We start from the raw sequence: 23,553 nt of genomic DNA on the forward strand, positions 1-23,553 counted from the left end.
AATTCTTAGATTTTATTCAGTGGGGTAGCAATGGATTTGCCAGAGTAGGGGGGGGATAGGAAAAAAAAACCTAACGAGATCGATAAGAAACAATTCAACTAGGTTGAGCAATGCTACTAAGTGGCTTTCTAAGTATGAAATACGCCGTTAAATATAGTTACGTAATTTTCTAAGGATTCAGACGAATTATAATTATGAATAGCGAGGTAAATAACATTTTAACAGGACGAGTTTGGAATTTGCCTAATTAAATTAAAATCTCGCAAGAAGATTTAAAAAATAAAACTATCACATCATAATTATTTACTACATCCTAGAATTAGGTTGGTAATTTGAAAAGAGGCTAAAAACTGGTGGGCCAACACGCCACTGGACTGGAAGAGTCTTGTTACATTCTTTTGAACAAAGAATTGGACATTTTACTTGAGAAGTAACAATTTATTGGTTTTGAAACGATTTAAATTGATGTGTTCCTTTAGTGCATTTCTGTCTTTTGAATACAAAAAGCATTCAGAATTCAAAAGAACATAAATTAGAAATTGCATATGGCGATTTGGGGGGGTTGGTTTGGGGAGGGGGAGTCTGGATTTGAAAGCGCGGGGAGACGGTCGAGACAGTTAGCGTTGAAGAACGGAAGAAGGAAGTCGATAGTCGGTGGTTAGAAAAAGCGGTTCAAGATAGTCAGTTTGAAAGCGCTGGGAGACGATCAAATACAGTCAAGGGGGTCAGAGTTTCAAGGTCTGGGAGACGGTCAGGAATAATCAGGATCGGTCAGCGTTTTAAGATAGTCGAGTTAGTAAAAACTAGGAAGCGCGTCAACAAGAATTAATCGTCGGGACGCGAACACGGCTAAAATCATTTAGTGTAGAAGGAGTGATTTTTCTAACAGCATGAGTATTTTACTGCATGTGACTGTGTTTGTTTTTTTTTATAATTATTTGGATTGTTGACACTAAGATGTATCGGTGAGTCTATTATAATCTAATTATTAACTATTTATTGTTATTAAGTTTAATTTGTAGAACTCCATTTTATTTTATTTTTATTTTTTTATATATACAATAATATTATTATTGGGTTTATAAAAACAGTTTATTTTTAAACAAGTTCTGCTGTGTAATTATTATTACGCGTGACAGCTGTTTCGCCCTCTAAAGGCATTATCAAACTGTGGGTAGCCCACTTACAGACGATACATTTATATTATTTCTAGGTAGGTATTTTAATTTCAATTACTGATTTCTTAATTGATTTCTGTGTAAAAATGTTAGAAATTATTGATGGTTATTACCCTAGTAAAGTTTCCCCAATTAGTGTAATGTTTAAATTTGACTGAATGTCTTAATGTTAGTTATTCCCAAACGATGACTCATAGGGTTATTTTAATAGTATAATTAAGTACTTCAATGTGCACTCGTATTTGCACTAGGTTTGAAGATATCTAGTAGGGGTGAACGAATTATATTGGTTTGTTCATTAATTAGAATAGCTTTCGGATTATTAGAATTTTTGTTAATTTCTAACTGCTCTAAAAGATTCAGTTTACGGCCTTTATTTTGTACGTGCAACGGAGTTGGTTTATTATTATCATTAAGTGAGTGATTTTCATCTAGGAGATGTTTGGCAAATTGAGATTGTATTTTATTATTATTTTTAAAAGATCTTATATGTTCTTTGAACCTAGTGTTAAAGGACCGGCCCGTTTGTCCAACATAAACAGCGTTGCATTCGTCACACTGGAGTTTATAAATGCCACTATTTTGTAATTTGAGTACCTTACTTTTTGAGTTTTTAAGAGATGATCCTAAGTTGTTATTTGTGCGGAAGGCAATATCTAAGCCACATTTTTTGAGGACTTTGGCAATTTTATTAGATGTCTGTCCGATGAATTCTAAACACCCGAATTTATTATTCGTCTTATTATTAGTCGCTGGGTAAATTAATTTAAGGTTATTTTTGTGTTTATTATTATTAATTATTTTTTCGATGTCTCTACCCTTGAAGCCGTTATTTTTAGCAATAGTTAGGATTGTATTTTTTTCCTTCTCGTATGCTTTCTTGTCGAGTGGGATGTTAGTAAGCCTATGCACCATTGAGTGGTAGGCAGATAATTTATGTGACCATGGATGTAAAGATTTATAATTAATGGTCGTATCTGTAAACGTAGGCTTACGGAAAATTTCGAACGTATGTTTATTATTTTCTCTACCGATTGTTAGGTCTAAAAAATTAATTTTCTTATTACACTCTCTTTCAACCGTAAAGCAGATTTTACGGTTGATGGAGTTAGCAAATGTGACAAAAAGATCTAATTGTCTGTTGGTGCCTTTCCAACAGACCAAAATGTCGTCAACATAACGAACATAGTAAATGATGTGTTTGCTAAAGATTGAATTTAAAATTTGTTTTTCAATGTAATCCATGAATATTTCTGCAAGAAGTGGACTGAGGGGGGATCCCATTGGTAATCCGTCGTTTTGTTGATAGAATTTATTGTTAAACTCAAAGTAGTTGGTTTCCACACAAATTTTAAATAGATCGAATAAGTCTTTTTTAGTAACTGGGTTTATATTAGATTCGTCTAAAATATCTTCAATGATTTTAAGGCATTCTTGAATAGGTATATTGCTAAAGAGGCTTACTACGTCTAAAGATATGAACTGGCAATTGTGCGGTAGATTTATGTTTTTTATTTTATTTACAAGTTCGAGAGAATTTTTAACGCTATGTTTTGGGGAGAATTTAGTATGTTGTTTGAAAAGAAAGTTAAGTTTTTTGGCGAGTATTGTCGTTGGGGCGTTTATAAAAGAAACAACGGGACGTATGGGGATATTATCCTTGTGAATTTTAGGTTGTCCGTATAATGCAGGAGCCCTTGGATTCATCACCATTGCACTTCTTCTAGCGTATTTATTTGGGAATATTGATTGGCAATTATTTATTAGGTTGCGCACGTTTACTGAAATTTTGTCCGTTGGGTCCTTTTTTAAGATTTCAAAGTCTTCTGGTTTTAGGAATGCTTCTACTTTATTTAAGTAATCAATTTTGTTTTTGAAAATCACTCACTTAATGATAATAATAAACCAACTCCGTTGCACGTACAAAATAAAGGCCGTAAACTGAATCTTTTAGAGCAGTTAGAAATTAACAAAAATTCTAATAATCCGAAAGCTATTCTAATTAATGAACAAACCAATATAATTCGTTCACCCCTACTAGATATCTTCAAACCTAGTGCAAATACGAGTGCACATTGAAGTACTTAATTATACTATTAAAATAACCCTATGAGTCATCGTTTGGGAATAACTAACATTAAGACATTCAGTCAAATTTAAACATTACACTAATTGGGGAAACTTTACTAGGGTAATAACCATCAATAATTTCTAACATTTTTACACAGAAATCAATTAAGAAATCAGTAATTGAAATTAAAATACCTACCTAGAAATAATATAAATGTATCGTCTGTAAGTGGGCTACCCACAGTTTGATAATGCCTTTAGAGGGCGAAACAGCTGTCACGCGTAATAATAATTACACAGCAGAACTTGTTTAAAAATAAACTGTTTTTATAAACCCAATAATAATATTATTGTATATATAAAAAAATAAAAAAAATAAAATGGAGTTCTACAAATTAAACTTAATAACAATAAATAAATTGAAGGTTGCTGATATAGCTACCCAAGTGATTTTTTACAGACGATTAAAATTAAAACATCGGAAAATAGTGCAAAACCTTTGGTTTAACCAAGAGTGTTTGAAGTTAAACGTGATCCCCAAGTACGTGCATATTTCTACCAAAAGCAAATCCTCGGCAGCCATAAAAACTGTGCATCGAGCGCAGAGGATATGGTTGAAGGAGGAGACTAAGGAATGTTGTCGGAAAAGGGACACAATACTTCACTACATCAAGGTATTGCATTCGGAATTAACTTTTAAACTGCATCCATGGGAATTTGATACCCTGGATTACGATACTCGTGAACACATAGGCGGAATTATATTTGATAAATTCAAAACTCAGGAAAATAAACTTAAAAAACTTGTAGAATCTAAAAATAAAAATGTAAAAGTCAATGAATATCAAAGTAATACAAATACGGAGTTTTATATAAAAACTATTAACCTATCAGGTGAAACTTTTGAAGAAGATGAAATAAATTTACTAGATAAAGGCTTCAAATATAAAATAAATTCAGATATCACTAAAAAACAAATTGAATGTTTGGCAATCGACACAGAAATTTCTCTGTCTAAAATAAAAAATAACGGCTTACCTAAACAAATAACAGCGGATATATTGAGAAAAACTTTGAAATCAACCAGTAAAAATAAAAATAAATTCAATATAAAAGAAACGGAAATTTTAAATGATATTAAAGCCAAAATTAAAAATAGCGACCTCACAATTACTAAAGCCGATAAGGGGAATTCCGTCGTTATATTAAACAAAATTGATTACTTAAATAAAGTAGAAGCATTCCTAAAACCAGAAGACTTTGAAATCTTAAAAAAGGACCCAACGGACAAAATTTCAGTAAACGTGCGCAACCTAATAAATAATTGCCAATCAATATTCCCAAATAAATACGCTAGAAGAAGTGCAATGGTGATGAATCCAAGGGCTCCTGCATTATACGGACAACCTAAAATTCACAAGGATAATATCCCCATACGTCCCGTTGTTTCTTTTATAAACGCCCCAACGACAATACTCGCCAAAAAACTTAACTTTCTTTTCAAACAACATACTAAATTCTCCCCAAAACATAGCGTTAAAAATTCTCTCGAACTTGTAAATAAAATAAAAAACATAAATCTACCGCACAATTGCCAGTTCATATCTTTAGACGTAGTAAGCCTCTTTAGCAATATACCTATTCAAGAATGCCTTAAAATCATTGAAGATATTTTAGACGAATCTAATATAAACCCAGTTACTAAAAAAGACTTATTCGATCTATTTAAAATTTGTGTGGAAACCAACTACTTTGAGTTTAACAATAAATTCTATCAACAAAACGACGGATTACCAATGGGATCCCCCCTCAGTCCACTTCTTGCAGAAATATTCATGGATTACATTGAAAAACAAATTTTAAATTCAATCTTTAGCAAACACATCATTTACTATGTTCGTTATGTTGACGACATTTTGGTCTGTTGGAAAGGCACCAACAGACAATTAGATCTTTTTGTCACATTTGCTAACTCCATCAACCGTAAAATCTGCTTTACGGTTGAAAGAGAGTGTAATAAGAAAATTAATTTTTTAGACCTAACAATCGGTAGAGAAAATAATAAACATACGTTCGAAATTTTCCGTAAGCCTACGTTTACAGATACGACCATTAATTATAAATCTTTACATCCATGGTCACATAAATTATCTGCCTACCACTCAATGGTGCATAGGCTTACTAACATCCCACTCGACAAGAAAGCATACGAGAAGGAAAAAAATACAATCCTAACTATTGCTAAAAATAACGGCTTCAAGGGTAGAGACATCGAAAAAATAATTAATAATAATAAACACAAAAATAACCTTAAATTAATTTACCCAGCGACTAATAATAAGACGAATAATAAATTCGGGTGTTTAGAATTCATCGGACAGACATCTAATAAAATTGCCAAAGTCCTCAAAAAATGTGGCTTAGATATTGCCTTCCGCACAAATAACAACTTAGGATCATCTCTTAAAAACTCAAAAAGTAAGGTACTCAAATTACAAAATAGTGGCATTTATAAACTCCAGTGTGACGAATGCAACGCTGTTTATGTTGGACAAACGGGCCGGTCCTTTAACACTAGGTTCAAAGAACATATAAGATCTTTTAAAAATAATAATAAAATACAATCTCAATTTGCCAAACATCTCCTAGATGAAAATCACTCACTTAATGATAATAATAAACCAACTCCGTTGCACGTACAAAATAAAGGCCGTAAACTGAATCTTTTAGAGCAGTTAGAAATTAACAAAAATTCTAATAATCCGAAAGCTATTCTAATTAATGAACAAACCAATATAATTCGTTCACCCCTACTAGATATCTTCAAACCTAGTGCAAATACGAGTGCACATTGAAGTACTTAATTATACTATTAAAATAACCCTATGAGTCATCGTTTGGGAATAACTAACATTAAGACATTCAGTCAAATTTAAACATTACACTAATTGGGGAAACTTTACTAGGGTAATAACCATCAATAATTTCTAACATTTTTACACAGAAATCAATTAAGAAATCAGTAATTGAAATTAAAATACCTACCTAGAAATAATATAAATGTATCGTCTGTAAGTGGGCTACCCACAGTTTGATAATGCCTTTAGAGGGCGAAACAGCTGTCACGCGTAATAATAATTACACAGCAGAACTTGTTTAAAAATAAACTGTTTTTATAAACCCTAATTATTAACACTTATTTCCCTAATGTAAACCAGATAATTCAATTGTATTTTGAAGTAGGGGTATTTAACTTGAGTACTATAGGTAATTATGTTGAAGTCTTGAACGGAAGAACTTGGGACAATGGTCCGGACCTGTTAGCAAGGGAGGCCATAAATCACCTATTGCCTTGAAGCGACCGGGTCTTGGCGATTACAAAAGGACTAAGAGCGGTTACCCTGAAGCCGCTTTGGATCATTCAACAATAGACATTGTTTATGAGTTAGACTATTTTATGCAATTTAAAATGATTTAATAATTCTCCAGTAGTTATATTTAACGTCAAAATTTATAAAATATAAACCATTGTAATTATGCGATGTTTTATAGTTCGGCAAACGGTTATTAGTCGGAACAATCAGATACCTATAGGCGGAATAGTAACGGATAGAACGGTTAATTATATGCTTCAATGCCTGCTATTTTACAATGAGTTGTCGTATCCTCCTTGGGAATTCAACTTATTCTTCACGGAATTCATAGAATATATTTAATTAAATATAATTTATTCAAACATCACTCTTTTCATTCATTTTTGAATCGGGATAACGCAGCGGGTTGGAGCTAGCCGCCGAGAGAATTCATCTGTCTGGCATTCCTATTCTATCAAGTGAGTGTTTGGCGGGGACGAGGTGTACGAATTTTCCGTAGGCTGTCCTATCTTATCAAAGCGACAAAAGCCAAGGGAACGAAATTTGTGATTGGCTTGCCTAATAGGGGCTTTTGTGTTAGCAAAGTCGATAACCCTGGATACCGAGATAAAGTCTATTTTCAGTAGAGTAGCGCCGGTTTTTACCCTGCTCAGGTGCGGTTGAGTTATTCCCGTAAAAAGCACCGGTTTCTGTCGAAGGTGTTGGCGGACCAGCCTTAGATAGTCACCCTGAATAGACCCCTGTTTCGAGTATTTTCAGCTGGTGAGAGGACGCTTTCACGGAGTTCAAATCGAAGGGAACGAATATTGCTAATGGGCTTTCCTACTTGAGTTAGCTGGTAGACGAAGGAACGAAGCGGGTAATGGCTATGCTATTCTTGTCTGGCGTATGGGGAGGATTTTCTCGCTGACAGAACGAAGGGATCGTGACGAATATGAAGTTGTTTCGGCGCTTTCTGACGTCCTTCCTGTCAAATTCAATAAGTACTTACCCCACTATAGGAGGAGAAGTCATCCAGAATTAGGTTGGAAATTGACTCCGACTGAAACCGTTTGAGCTGACGGAGATCGGATGATTTCAGATTCACGACCTGATGATTCCAGTATCCCTGATCCTTAGCGCCGGAAGTCGAGGATATCAATTTCTACCATTCTTTGATATTTGAAGCGAACGGAGGGTAACAAACGATAGAGCGAATGACCATGACTTTGAAGTGGGGTAAAATCTCCCGTCTAGGAAACATTCGTTATGTCGGATGGACGCCCTCATCCAAATTAAATATTGACATGACTATTTTGAGTGTGGACGAAAGACTTGAAGTATGTTCTGTATTGTACATATGATAAATATGTGTCATTACCTCTACTGGAACGAGAAGCTGTATAGACTGGAGCCAGGAGCTATTTGGAGTAGCGTGACTGCAGAGGCGAAGTCGAACAAACTGAAGCTGAATTCATCATTATCCTTACGAGCGTAAACCAGAGGGGTGTTCACGGGACTCCCGAACTCCTGACGTTGCTGATGCAAACCACTTCAGTATATGTTTATGTTTGAGGTTAGTAGAGTGGACTCCTAATTTTCGGCATGCTGGCGAAGCTTAACTCATCATCGATTTGGGGGAGGTTGACGCGACCTAGACCTCGCGCTACCCACGTGACCCAAATGGTTCCTGACACCAGGCTATCATGCCACCGGACCGGAGCAGCCCCTTGTACCTAACGGTATAAGATGAATCTTCATCATTCATCATCAACATCAACATCAACAGTTACCACCAAGGACCCACATTCCACCTTCATCACCCTCCGGCAGGAGGCAAAACATGTCATTATTTCATCTGTCGCTGAGCGATATTCAATTCATTTCTGGAGGTGTTGGGATTGGACCATCAACTTGGCTGCTCTCGAGCTGGTCACGTTGATGGATGGGATTTGGACGGAGACCAATCGAAAGCAACACATGTTTTGTCTCTAGCTATTCCCGAAAATACCTACTCATAGAAATAACTCACAAAACTAACAATCCATAGTCAAATCATTAACTTAGAATTTTGTGCATCTTGAATTGAATTGTCTATAGTGAATTTCATGTACTTGTAATTAATTGTCTCATTATATTAGCACATTATCGACTGCAGCAACCGGAAACGTTTGGGCGAGCAAACAAGGTAGGAAAAGGTAGTTAAAATCAGGGTAATCGGTCATTGTCTTATTTTCAAACCATACAGAATGTAACACGCCTCATCTAAAAGGAACCAAAGTTACCACAACCAATTAAAAGGATCCTTCAATGAATTAATCCCTGTCGAAACAAAAAATTGACACAACGTGACATATTAATTCGTTAAGATTGAAGGGTTGATAAACCGCGAGAAGTTGCAAATCAAACGTAACAAAATATTAATTCCTTAAAAAGTAGGGGAGACGGTAAAAACATTACAAAGTGTACAATTATGTACTTTACAAGGGCAAAGCATACACTGTACTTTAACTATACAATGTCTGGCACCTCGTCAAAACATATTTCTCTAACAAAGCATTTTGGAATCACTTTTGACACGCGCCTGACTTTTCGTATTCATACGATTTGGTGGGCAATACTACCATGCGAATGCTAGGTTTTGTAATCTGCAATGCAAAATCTTTTTCTAATACGGCAGTCATAAAGATGCTTTATTTTACTCTGGTTCGTAGCATTCTCGAGAGTGGCTCAGTAATTTGGGGACCCGAAGATGCCATACACTCAAATGATATAGAAAAGATGCAAAAAAAGTTTATGCAATACCTTTTACAAGTGAAAGTACTACCACTTATTATATCCCTCTGACTTTCTCGCTAGAATGCTAAGACTAGATCATCTAGACGTCGGGAGGAAAATTGCAATAGTGGTAGTAGCACATAAGCTGCTCAACGGACACATTTAGAATCCTGATATTCTGGAGCATATTGCATTTATAGTCCCCGATAACTTCACCAGAGCTAGGCAGCACAGGCTTTTTATTTTTCCAAGAGGCAGGACCAACCTACCAATCCTGATACCTCTGGGGAGAATGAATACGCTTTTAAACCAACTTCCTTCAGAGATAGACATGTTTCAGTCAAACATCAGTGATGGGTAAGTTTTTAGATTCTCACGGCCAAAAGCATTTTTGTTGTTTGTTTTTGGGGTGTTATGCCGTGTTGCGCTAACTCCTTCTTTAGCCTTAACACGGCATAACACCCCAAAAACAAACAACAAAAACATCAGTGATATTCAAGATTAGAATTAGAATAACTGCCTCCACAGATATGTATGTAATTTTGTTCATGTAAAAATAAACATTACTACATGTTATGTAAGTATAGTAGTCCCAGAGAGAGGTCTTAAATACACCATCGACGACAAATATTCCTTCTCACACCTCTTGTGCGAAAACGAAAAAGACAACTCTGGGATTGCTATACCTACTGTTTTATGAAACTAATATGTAAACTAAATTGTTTGGTTGCCTTTCGTACAATTTAATTTAATATTTGCAATTACTGCAAACCACAAAATATCACAAAACCCTTAATGAAACACTACCTACATATTACAAACCTATAAATAATAACATAAAATTAACAATAAAATGTTAGATATGGCAGCACTTTCGTTTGCACCTAGCACATGGAGTGAGTATGTATGACAGATGTTAGCGAAATATATGATAGATATATGCAATGTACCTGAAGCAGCCAATTTAGTAAGGTTTAAAGTCCTTGCTCAGGTGTGTCTCAATGTCCACCCTACAGATGGGGCAGTGCTTGTTGGTGGTGAGCCACTGATCTACACACTCCATGTGGAACAGGTGCATGCAGGGCAGACGCCTGAAAAAAGAAATTATGTTTTGGAATGTGGAAAAATTGGGATAGATTTGATGTTCCAACTGATGTAGGTACTAGAGGTGAAGCGTGTATACTAAAACAGATGTTTGGAACAGATATCTCGAAGCTACTTTCGTACTTAGTATTTGTTCTCAAGTAGTGAGTTAATTGCATGGAAATGTTTTTATTTGTATTTTTGAAATGTACATATGAATCCTATAATTTCTATACCCGCTATATCCGATTTTTTGACAAAATGATCTGAGTATTCACATTTTTGCGAGCAACAAGAGGAGCCTAAAATTGAGTTTCAAAACCCTCCTTATCGCGACCAAAAACCATGTTAAAACTGCGAGTGAGAAACCAAATCCGCTATATCATACAGAAAGTTACTATCAAAACCCGCTATATCGGATTCAACGAATCGCAAGCAGTTATTTTGCCAAAATACAATATGGCCGCCGCTCTGACGCCACGCTCGTGTGTCAAAATGACCTACGCGTGAGTTTCTAAACCCGCCATGTCAGCTCAGTTGACTTTCAAAATCACGAAGTGAGTATCAAAATCCGCTATATCCATTTTATTTATCGAAATTACTTAATTATTGCTAGACATATATAGAAAAATAAATGCTTTTCGAAATTTTATTACTCCAATTCATTATATAAAAAATTGTAATGCATTTACTTACGTACGCTAGAGATGTGACAGTTTTTTGCGGTTTTCTCCAAATCAATGAAAGTTGATATAGCGGGTATAGAAATTACACGACTCATATCAAAGAAACCACTGATTAGGTGTAAAATCAAAAAAAAGTGTAGAAGAAACATGCACCAATAGTTGTGTTATTTTCATGTAAATTTGGGATTAAATTGTCAAAGGATAAACTGTCACATTTGGGATTCGAGCATAACCTCTCATTTGAATGAACTAAAAGTTGTTCCAAAATCGGTGTTGCCACAGGAATGAAAAAAAATTGTTCCATTTTATTAAATATCTAGCTACATTTTCTTGATGGACTGTACAGCTGGGTTCCCACCTCTTCTATTCTATCTATTTCGTAGAATTTATGAAATAGATAATTGAGAACAAGCTTTCTATGCGATAGAATGCTCAATAGAAATAGAAGTTGAATCGACTTCAACTTTCATTCTATGAAATAGACCATAGAACAGATGAGGTGGGATCCCTGTATTAGTAACACATATCATAATGTACATACCTGCAATCATTATCATTCTCAAACACCGAGAGACAGATGGTGCACTTCTCAAGAGCGTCGTCTTCACTGATGCCATCCGCCACACTACGCCTCTTGTACTTGTGTGAGAAGGTGTTGCCCTCGATGACGTCGCGAGTGGCTCCGTGCTGGGCGCTGAGCGAGCGGTGGGAGTTGAGCACGCGCATGAAGTGCGTGAGGCGCGGGTTGGGGCGCGCCATCAGGTTCGGGGGACTGGTTCCCATGCCCTACAAGAATTATTCAGGTTAAGATTATATCATAATACACTCTTATGATATAAAAATAATTAAATATACCATGTTGTTCAGTTCTTAGTGTAAATTCAGCAGTTAATTACAGCACACCAAGTTTGAGGGTTATAGCTGGACCTTTTGTCTTTTGTTTATGGACAAACTATAATGGTATACATCTAGTTGTTAAATTTGTTTATATTCTTCCTGAGGGCCGGATCTTATAATAATATCGGCGGTGTTACAACATGCGTAATGTAGTGCTGGCATTATCACTCATTTCCATAAGTAATAAAAACAATGTCAGGTCAGGGATCTGAAAATTTCGTATTATTTTTTGGTGAAAGAAAAAACCGGCAGTATTGAACAAACAAAAAATTTGCATTATTTACCAGAAAATAGTGAATTATTCATTTGTTTCTTTCGTGCGGGTCTATTTATAGACCATGTAAATACATCAACTTGGCATACGCCGATATATTTTTTTTAAATGAGCCAACATCCCTAGATATTCCCGAGATGAAACTTGTTTTACAGTGTTATGTGCTAAAGCTAGACACGATACATCTAGTTCCATGCAATGCTTTTTGATCCTTTTCTTGTCACTATCTTCTAAGTGACTAAGTAGAAAGATTTATAAAACTTACCATCAGCGTGGGCTGAATGGAGATGTGAAGATGATGTGGTGGAGTCTGTACATAGTGGTACAGATGATGGTGGACATGTTCACTGGAAAATAATCAAAGGTATTTAAATTTTTGTAAGCCAATCTCTTTCTTCATGCTGTCATCAACTCCTGGCAAAATATATTGTGTGTAAATGTTTTTATCTTGTTTTGTATGTGGGCAATATTCAAAGTTTAAATCCCCAATTGGGATATGTTGTGAGGTTGCAGGGAGTGGGGAGGGGAAGGGTGTGGGAAGAGGAAGGTGGGAAGTACCTGGAACTATTGTTCTATTCTATATAGAAATAGATCAAGTGGAATCCCAGCTTTAGGGATTTGGCTTTTAACCCAAACACCGCTTAACAAATCACATGGGAATCCGCCCTGCACAACTTGATTTTGAAACATTTAATTTATCATTGTTTTATCATGTTTTTTTTTTAATTCCTGGATGAAAAATTATTGACCTACAGTTACATTGTGCAAAAAAAATTATTCTAAGTGGCGGTCGATCACACACACATATGTGACAGCCACACAGGTCTTGACTTTCCAAATCGCATATGTGTGCGTCAGCTGCGGTTAAAAGATTATAAGAGGCACTATCAATGTACACATTACAAACCATAGAATAACAGCCTTACTAAAAAACGTGGTGTAAATATTACGCGGCGCGTAAGGTCAGAACGGTGAAAACTTATTACTATGACGTTTGTTTGGTTAAAACGGTCTTAAACCAGGCTCGAGGCTGGCTTTACAACATCAAGTTTGAACAGACATGTAAATGAAACTATTTTTTCAGTCCAACAACCCATTCATGTATTCATAAATTATGTTGACAAAATTATTTGCCCATTATATCAGTGAATCCACCTCGTTGTAACAGTCAACAATTATATGAAGATAAGGCTGAACTAAAATATTGTTTTGTAATTGCTCATTATTTATCTATTTATTTATTGGACAATTTGTATAGCGCCGCTTTGTGAGATATCACCTCAGGGGAGCTTTACAGTTGATGCAGGTAACCGTGAATTCGCTATTGCCGTGATCATTATAACCAAGTTCAACTGTATTTATAATTAATTTATACTATCCAATGAAATCCTCAGCACGGGAGATCCCAGTGAGGATATCATTAAGGACGAGTTGTTTCACAGAATTTGGACAATTCATCAAATTTCAAAGTTGATTTTCAAGTTCTGAGAAAGGTTTTATTCAAGTTCTTACATCATTTCAGTTTTGTGAAACAACTGGCCAATAATGATATAACAACAGAACTTGAATAGAACCTTCGCAGAACTTGAAAATCAACTTTGAAAAAACCTGTCCATAATATATATGTTACAAAAAAGAAAGAAGATAATAAAACACTTCTTATTATTATTATAATATTTACACTGCGTTTATAAGTAAGGGAGTTAGTATTTTTTAAAGCACAAGTTTAAAGTAATCTGGTTTCAATTCAAATAGACTTACTTAAAAGTAGACAATTGGTTTGTGTAATTTCTCTCAGTTCCATTCATGTCACTCTGGTCCATGTTTTCAGGTAACTGAAAGAATTGAATTAATAATACATAGTTAAAATCAGAATACGTACTTTCGTCTGCATGAACGATGAATAGTTAACCTATAAATCGGTGGAACCATGTTCTCCGAAGGTTGGAAATACACTCTCACAAAACAATACCTGTAAAGTTTGCATTTTTTTTTTAAAGTTTGTGTCTTGAATCATTTTACCGATTTACATGTCATTTTGCTATACATATTTATATACAAAATGTTTTAAATCGGCTCGACTGCATTTTTATTGTATTTGTAGCAAGATTTAATAGACGTTTTAATCAGCACAAAAAATAATATGAAACATGCTGACTGAATTTTTTTTTAAATTTTCTTTGCAGCTAAACGCCTTAGTGAAACGTATTAGCGTGAATTAAGTTTTAATTCTGATGAATCATCAACAATTTGAACGCAGTCAGCGTGAAAAATTTAATCAAAGAAATCTTTTTAAATTCAGATCAGAACGTGTAATCATGCTAAATGGAGACAATGAAATTTTGGGACTAATTACCATAAAGAAATAATTATGCCTAGTCAATGTAGATCTTCAATTTATCTTCTATATAAATAAAAATGTAAATGTTCGTTTGTTCAAAATTTTAAATCTCCGAAAGTTCTTCAATGATTGTTTTAAAATTTCGACATAACGTTACATTCAAATACACATGTGTTTTTATATACCTTTATTATATAGATGTCACCTGTGACGGGTAAAAACATGCCTTTAAACCAGACGCGCTATTGTTTCTCTATCTGCACCTACAGACTGAGTCATAGCGACGCGTGGCAGGGTATAGCTATTCACTAAATAAATACAAAATATTGTTACTGAGGCAGTTCAGTTATGAATGAAGAGAGTTAATAAATTAAAAGAAGCCAGGTGATAATAATGATACATAACACTGACCTCACATCTCATTTTTCAGCGTCTAGTTATGAAATAGATTTAACGTCTAAATTAAAATGCAAGGTATGAATTCACTTATACTATATACATAGATGGGCCATAAATAATTACTTTGAAACCATGTGCATAATAGTGTCGCCAAAATCGTTAACCCAAACTACTGCAAATCGCATCTACGCACAGTTGCACGCGGCCTTCGAATCGTCTTCGGTACTTTTTTCACAGTGATATGCATGTATCCAATACTGATGTTGTGTACTCATGTCGTAAACAACTTTTTGTACACAATCCGTACACTTCGCTACTAAAATCACGAGACCCGCGTCATTTTAGAAGCGACCAATCATTATTGAATTCTCGAAAAATGTCAAAACTTTAATGCTTTCATAACCTCTATCACAACCAAACAGTTGCTGGAGCTGTCATTTTTTGTTGACTGTTTTGTTCCTAGCATTGATCTAAAGCATACGCATTGTTATAAAATGTCTGACACAAAAGATACTCCATGTTTAAAGTCTCGGTGACGTGAGTATGAACAACCTCGCCCGGCTGGTCACAGGAACCTGGCTGACAAGCTTACAAAATATCGGCAACGTGTCTGTGTACGAACCTCCGCACAGATGTATCGCGATAGTCCCCAACATACACGAATCATTTCGTATCGGATACTTGCACTTCCCTGTGGAAAAAGGACCTTAAAAGCCATACGGATAACTTTCATTGACTCCACCGCATTGATAGTCGTGGGGTTGGTCGTAGCTCAGCAACAGTCGGCACGCTTCTATTATATCAGCATTGTAACAAATGAAATAATAATTACCGTCATCATGGGGTGTACCATATCTGGCCGAGTATGCATCATGGGTGGCTGGTGTCCAAGCATGGGAGCTCCGGAATGGTCAACAGCACAGGGATTGGTGTTTACCATGCTGCGGCGCTGGATTTCCTAGAGATAATAAGATCACACATTTAAAAATTTTTCATATTGTCTCACAATGGCAGAATGCTGTGCTAACATCTCCCGCTTGGCGGCGCTGGTGTAGTTGTAGACCTGTCATTGTTAATTATTGACATAATTGATATTGCTTTGTATCTGGCTTGCGTGTGCATTTTGGAAGTAATATTAAAAAATGGTGGATAAATACGGTAGCTGGACTGTGAAGGAGTTAAAAAATGAATTAAAGAATAGAAAGGCAAAATTTGTTGGCAAGAAAGAAGTTCTAATCGAGAGGTGAGCTAAGTGGTTGGGACATAACCTCATTCTTGAACTTCTATGAAACACATTAATTGTGTCGTATTTGTAATAATTATAGGTACTTTAGCTAACGTTGCTTGTTTATAATGTACCCAATAATCATAATTATTAATTCCAGATTGGCTGCCTATGACCGGAATAGTAACTTTATGGAAATAAATGATTTTGAGTATGAAAGTGAGATAGTGGGTATATGTTGGCCCCCAGATGAATCATTTCACAGCATACAGGATTCGACTGTATTGCCACAAATAGATATAGTTCATATCAACCAATACTTTCTTCAAGTTTACAAAGGGCAGGAAGGAATGACAATGTATGCAGCAGTTCACAGGAAAGGATACAATATGATGAAGGAATATTTTTTGGTAGCTTTAGTTGTGTCTATTAATGAAGAAAATAGTTTCTTTCGAGCACAAGTTAATAGTGAAATGACAAGGAGTTTGACATATTTTGTTAAGCTAGCTATTACACTAGTAGGAAATATTATCGAAGGAAGCTGTGAATGCATCGCTGGCAAAGGCACCAGAACATGTTGCAACTGTATGTTATACAATATTAAACTTTAGACAGCATTGAACTTGGCACATACCAAGAATATATTGTTTTTATAGTTAAGTTGAAGAAAGTTTTGGTTTATTATTTATCGCTTTGATAATTTAGTTAGGAAACGTTTTATTGAAAATAAAAATTTAAAAAACACAGGTATCCATTCTTTTCCTTCCATTATATTTTGGCGAAAGTTGACGAGCATAAAACAGACAAAAATTATTCTGCTAGCTATAGGCATTAAATTTTAAGTAACAGTTCCCTTGAGGATTCGGTATGTTTTACCCAACCCAATAACTCTTTCAATATGTATCCTATTTGCTGAAGTTTTTTTGGAATGGTGAAGCTGTTCAGGTTCAAGCTGACCACACTTCTTTTTAAGAAACTCAGGCATATTGACCTTTACATCTTTGGGTGCAAGAAGATCTTGAATTTGGAATCCTTTGTCAGCTAGCACAATGTCATTTTTTATTAAAAAGTTACTTAAACCACACTTTTCAAATAATGCTCGGTCACTTATTGCTAGGAAAACGATGCCCAGATGTTCTTGAAGAGCATTGCGGTACAACACATAGTGAAGGCATTGTTATGAATGTCAGAATTCACAAAAATAATCGCTTCGAACCTACAGAAAACAGACAAAAATTGACAGTTCTCTTTTCGTATTTAGGTCTACATTTACACTAGCGCCAACTGGTGTCAATTTGTGAACTACTCAAAATATCATGCCATTAAAAAAAAAATAGCAGGAAAAAACTTATTAAACCATTATTGTATTTATTTTTGGGGTACTATACCGCATTGCGCTTCGTCCTTATTTAGGGCAGATGGCCACTGAAAAGTTATCCGAAACGTCGGCTAAAGGAGGAAGCGCAACACGCCGTAATAACCTATTCATAATCATAACTAATTAAAGGCAAAAACAAGGGTCCAATTTGAGAAAATGGATTTTGTTTTAAACCGATGAACTAATTAATGCATACTTTTGAATGAAATTATTTACACGCTATAAAAGTTCTCTCTGAAAGTTCTTACTTTGTAATAAGACTCCATAAACTGAAGTTAGTCAGTGTTGGGTCATTTAATAATAATAACATAGCATTTATATAGAGCAGTTTAATTTAATTTCACTTGAAGTGCTGTTTAATGTGTAAAAAATGCACATATTTTATTAAATTACAGAAGATTATTATTTTCACTTGGCCCAAATCAAAACGAAATCAATTTAAACCAACAACAAAAAATCCGCATCGTCAGTGCCATAAGAATAAAGATTATTATTAGAAGTCTTTTTTATATAATTATTAAATTTTACATTTTATATCTAGTGTACATCTATTCTAAAAGTATTATCAAAATATTCTATTACCTACGTACTAGTATTTAAACTTCACAACATTGAGACATAACCCAAGAAAAACTGCAAGACTTTTGGCTTCCTTAACATTTAAAGGGAGTTCATTGAACATTTTGAAACCTTTATAATAAATATTGATTTGTGTTGCCGATAAATTTGTCTTAGAAAGCTTAAAATCGTTGGAGCTTCTCGTAGTTCATATGTACATCCATTCTAAGGGTTCAATAAAGTGATCTTTGATAGAATATTTGTCACGAAAGACAAGAAGATAAGACGAGGAAGAAGCGTATCACATTTTTTAGGCATGTACATAATACATAATATAGTTGGAACTTTTACAAAGAGATATTTTAGAAAGTATACAATATTCAAATAAAAATATTGGATAGCAATGCTTTCCCCATCATTAGAGAAGGACCGGCGTAAAAGATAGAACTACCCTTCCCGCTCTTGAGTGTGTAACAAAGAAGTGTAGCAAAGTTTTGCTGACATAACCTTCGTGCTAAATGCTTCCATTCCTCGTTAATAGACTATTTCATGCAATGATGTGCAAATGTTGTTGCACTTTTTTTAGTATTCCCTTGAAACCAGCAACTAGATGCCTAGGAGGGAGGCAAACCTGTTAAATCTGTCAATCATTGTTAAAAGAGCTGTAGGGATCAAATACAAACTGATAAATTCCGAAAGCTCGATAACATAAAATGACTTTGACTCCAGATAGTGTGACCGGACAGTATTCAATAGCAAGTTATTTTAAAAAATAAAAACTCAAGAAAACATCTTCCTATTTAAGTGTATAAATTGACATACCTGCATGTGCTGCTGGCGATGCCACAGTCTCTCATGCACGGCATACGGAGGCACCGGCATGGCGGGCGGAGGACTGAAGCCGCTGCGGGGTGCTTGGCCCCCCTGCGCACCACCCGCACCCGCACTCCCACCCCCCATTACTGAGTGCCCGATCAGAGCAGGAAGCCAGGGGGGGGAGGCAGGGCCATGGGAGTGCGCTAAAGGAGGACCGTGCAGACCACGACGGCGCTCTAGAATAAATATTACACTGGGTCAGTATCACATCGGGGCCACCACTTTAGAAATGTATAATGGCAAGTATCTAGATCGCTCGAACCAGAGCTGTTGGCGCTACTAAGTTGGCGGTCATGCACAATATCTTTTTAAACATATTACATAGCTGATATTTACATTGTTTAAATGTATTGCCACTTACCCATATTATGGTGGGAGTAGTGGGGCGGATGGGTGAACACGTGCATCCAGGTGCGCTGCGGGTGGTTGGTGTGGGCGGGGTGCGGGTGGGGGTGTGCACCCCCCCCGCACGCGCTTCCAGGCCCCCCGCCACAACCGTGACCCACAAACATACAAGGGGACACACGAAGTCTGAAAATAGATTAATAGTTATTATTGGTTTTCTTTTCATGAAAATATAAATCATCGCCGTAGGTGTGGAAGCCAAGCCACAATATCATAAAGCCTTGGACACATTACGCTATTTTATGCGCGCATAAAATGGGCGTGACATGTACGTATTATATGGTGGGCTGACACACAGGAGAGGGGGTCAGATGAATTGGGGAACTGCAGTGAAATATAATTTCTTTGTATGGGAGCTGTCACTTTGACAGATGACAGCCGCGTAATTACGGCGCTCCGTAAACTGTTCTTACCTCTTCTCATTCCGTAGGTAGGAGAGGAAGTCGCATAATTTTCAAATATAACCTGGCTAGCATCATCTTTTTAGGTGTGACAGGTCCGTATGGGATTGTATGGCGAGCAATATGGAGTTACATAAAACGCTTTGAACTTATATCATAATCTGTCACCCCCTTAAAAAAGGAAAATTTTATTTTTATTACTTTTATGTTTTTTAAATATAGAATGGTGAAACTTTGAATATAGATGCTTTGTGATTTTTTTATTTTTATTATTTTGTTTGACTACAAAAAATAGTATTTCTGATATTATGTGTGTTATATCTCTTGACCACTGAATATTGTACTAAACAGATGTTCAAGGATGTGCTTGTGTGGCAGTGAAAAGAAGAGAACATACGAAAATTTTGGTTTTGATTTTTTAAATAAGAAAAAATTCAAAAAACATAATTTTTTGGTTGTGACGTCTACTGTTAACAGAGCTGGTAAACCAAATACCTCACAATAACCTCAAAATTTAATAAAAAGTTATTCAATTTAAGTAGTTGATTCTGAATTTGCAAATCAATCCAAAGTGGAAGATACTTCTCAATGTCGCCCCGCTAAGAGAACATCATTAAAAATGGAAAGTTTATTAAAATCACTTTTTTTAATAATTTTCTTATGTCATTTTTCCCGTCCAGTCAACCTGTCACTTTGGAAAATCAAATACAAACTCACATTTGAATCTATTATAATTTTTGTTCTAAAATCGGTGTTGCCGTAATGACACTGTAGGTAATATGGTATACCTTGAGCGCAGCACATTGAGGTGGGGCGGCTGCGGCAAGCCAGGTGGGAACCTCGGAGGCCTTGGGGGCATCTCCACGTGCACAGCCCCGCGGCGTAGGAAAACGGGGGAGCGCGGGGAGTGCGCAGGGGAGCGCGGGGATGGGGGCACTGGGGAGAAGCCCCCACCAGGCCGTTCCTCGTCCGGCTCGTTGGTCAGGTCCACTATGGCCTGCGCTGGCTGAAATACCATATCAGAATATTTATTTTCAACTATAACAGCTGTATTAAGGAGATAACGAAAAAACAACCGAAGGCTTTATCCTGACTTATTTTTAGATTATTATGCCGTGTTGAGCTTCCTACTTTTTTAGCCAACGCTTCTGTCAGCATTACGTGTCCATCATCAGGGCAGATATGTCTAAGGTCTGGTTGTTCTATCTGTAGTACAGACAATTCCTAGAAGTATGTTCTAAACCAAGGGTGGCCAACCCGCGGCCCGCGTACGGCCCGCTGGGTGTATACTTGTGGCCCGCGGAGGAAATGCACACATTTTTTTAGTGTACATAAAACTACCAAAAGACCATTCCAACGTGCGTAGTTCGTATCATATCTCATATATGGAAGTATCTCAGTACATTGATTCAACTATCGTAACAATTTCTTCTATGGTATATTCGTGTTAAAAACTATTACTAGGCGTGTCGACGACATTGGAAAACATATTGAAGATAATTTGAAAATTCGAGCATCCAAGTTCATATTTTATGCATTGGATGAAAGCACAGACCTAACAGATTTTTATCAGGGTTGTTCATGTCCATTTTAACAAAATAGAAGAATTAGCGGCACTGTATCCACTTAACGACACTACTTGCTCACGAGATTTTTTAGGAGCTGTTACATCGACATTGAATAGCTTTTCGTTACATCTCAACAACCTATTGGATTCAACAATAGATTGTGTTCCAGGAATGGTTGGGAAAAACGAAGGTTTAGTAAAATTGATTAAAAATGAGGCCTGCAAAGTTGGTAATACTTCGATGCAAAATTTTCATTACATTTTTCATCAGGAGAATTTATCTTGCAAGTCCCTTAAAATGGATCATAAACGTGGTAATAAAAACAGTGAACTTTATTAAGTCAAAGGGTCAAACCCTTCACTGTCAGTTCCAAGAGTTTCTCAAGTCTTTGGATTCACAGTATAATGACATGTTACATTTTATGCATGGCTGACCCGTGCCAAAATGTTGAAAAGAGTGTTTGATTTGAAGCAAGAAATACAATCATTCTTCGCAAGGAAGTCAAAAAGTATCTCAGAATTTGAAGACAAGGAATGGGTTAGCGACTTTGCATTTCTGGTCGATATAGTTAGCCACCTAAATGTTGTTAATACTCGTCTACAGGGAAATATCAACTAATTAATAACATGTATGATCTTATTTCCGCGTTCCAGATGAAACTTGAGCTTTGGGAACAACAGTTAAGGACAAAAATCTTCAGTCAATTTTCTACATTGTTATTACAGCCAGATGTCACACAAATGGCGGCGGATAAATAAGCTTCATTGATATCCAACTTGAACCTGGAATTTGAAAACTGATTTCAAGATTTTAAAAAGCATTGTGTTCTTTTTTGCTGCATTTGTAACGCCATTCTCCGTAGACGTGAATTTATTGCCAGGAATTTTACAAATGGAACATTGTGAAATGTATTGTGATGCACAGGTAAAGGAGAAGTTCAATCAGGTTATTTTGGAAGAGATTTACAAAACATATTTGGACGGTTCCATAATAACTCAACACAGTGACAATTCAACACACTTTTAAAAAGTGATATAAAGTCATTAGAAATGATGAAAAAAAAAAAAAATTTTAACCTAACCTAACCTACATAACCCAGTTAATAAAGTTTTTGTTTCATCACTTTCCATGACTTTATATAACTTTTTAAAGATGTGATGATTTATCCGGTTACCATTTGGACAGGAAGAAATGTCCTGCATTTTACAAACATGCTCTATCGATGATTTCACTATTTGTAAACACTTATGAATCATTTTAAATCTCAAATGAGAACACGAATCACTGATGAGCATTTAGAAAAGTGTTTGCGTGTAGCAACAACATCAATCATTATCAACATTGATGCACTTAGTTCTGACAAACAAAATCATACGTCTCACTGCAATTTATTATATTTTTTATTATTATTTTTTGTATTGCCTAATTTTAATCTAATAAATGTTTGATTATCATTTTTGTTATTTCTTCTAAAAAAACAATATATTTCTTGTTTGCTTTGAATAATAAAAGAAATTTTGTTGTACGACCCAGTAGGAAATCTCATTTCTAAAATCTAGCCCGGCTGCAAAAAAAGTTTGGCCACCCATGGTCTAAAACAATTTGAAAGAAAACTATAGCACCTATTTGACCTATAGACTCCTAGACAACGGACAGGTCAATGAAACAAAAAGAGCAAAGGTTCAATACTGTTCCAACCAACAGACTGTTGACTAAACTTAAATTCCTAGGCATAAGAGGACGACTTCTCAAATGGATCAAATCCTTCCTCACTGAGAGAAAATTACATGTTCAAATTGGCAGCCAGCAGTTGACTAAACGAAATGTGAGCAGTGGTGTCTTTCGAGGAACAGTTTTGTTTACTTTGTACATCACAGATCTGCGTACCATAGTAAAATCGGAATCCTGCTGCTTTGCAGATGATACAAAATTCTTTGCCAACCCACACATACATCACAACCAACTGCAAAACTACTTAAATGAAACATATCAATGGATAAAGATTGGCTTCTTAACCTTTCAGGTTTTAAAATAATTTTACCAACAAATCCCAACGACATGGTGAAATTTCGCGGAATTTCGG

At 35.7% G+C, this 23,553-nt stretch overlaps 1 protein-coding gene across 1 annotated transcript in view; it reads right to left on the reverse strand.

Moving 5' to 3' along the window:
- The window catches only part of LOC149417303 (uncharacterized), a 43,148-nt gene that overhangs the window by 9,062 nt on the left and 10,533 nt on the right, over window positions 1–23,553 (reverse strand). The window contains exons 5-12 of the mRNA XM_089640195.1: window positions 20,691–20,908; window positions 19,458–19,627; window positions 19,043–19,272; window positions 15,892–16,017; window positions 14,081–14,154; window positions 12,585–12,666; window positions 11,690–11,934; window positions 10,330–10,470 (exon numbers count right to left, since the gene is read on the reverse strand). Of these exons, the coding sequence (XP_089496321.1) occupies window positions 10,344–10,470; window positions 11,690–11,934; window positions 12,585–12,666; window positions 14,081–14,154; window positions 15,892–16,017; window positions 19,043–19,272; window positions 19,458–19,627; window positions 20,691–20,908 (1,272 nt within the window). The 3' untranslated portion in view covers window positions 10,330–10,343. The remainder of the gene's footprint in view (window positions 1–10,329; window positions 10,471–11,689; window positions 11,935–12,584; window positions 12,667–14,080; window positions 14,155–15,891; window positions 16,018–19,042; window positions 19,273–19,457; window positions 19,628–20,690; window positions 20,909–23,553) is intronic.

The sequence above is a fragment of the Hesperophylax consimilis genome, chromosome 15 (assembly GCF_061612785.1).
Source record: "Hesperophylax consimilis isolate HC1 chromosome 15, BYU_Hcon_1.0, whole genome shotgun sequence".
Taxonomy (NCBI): Eukaryota; Metazoa; Arthropoda; class Insecta; order Trichoptera; family Limnephilidae; genus Hesperophylax; species Hesperophylax consimilis.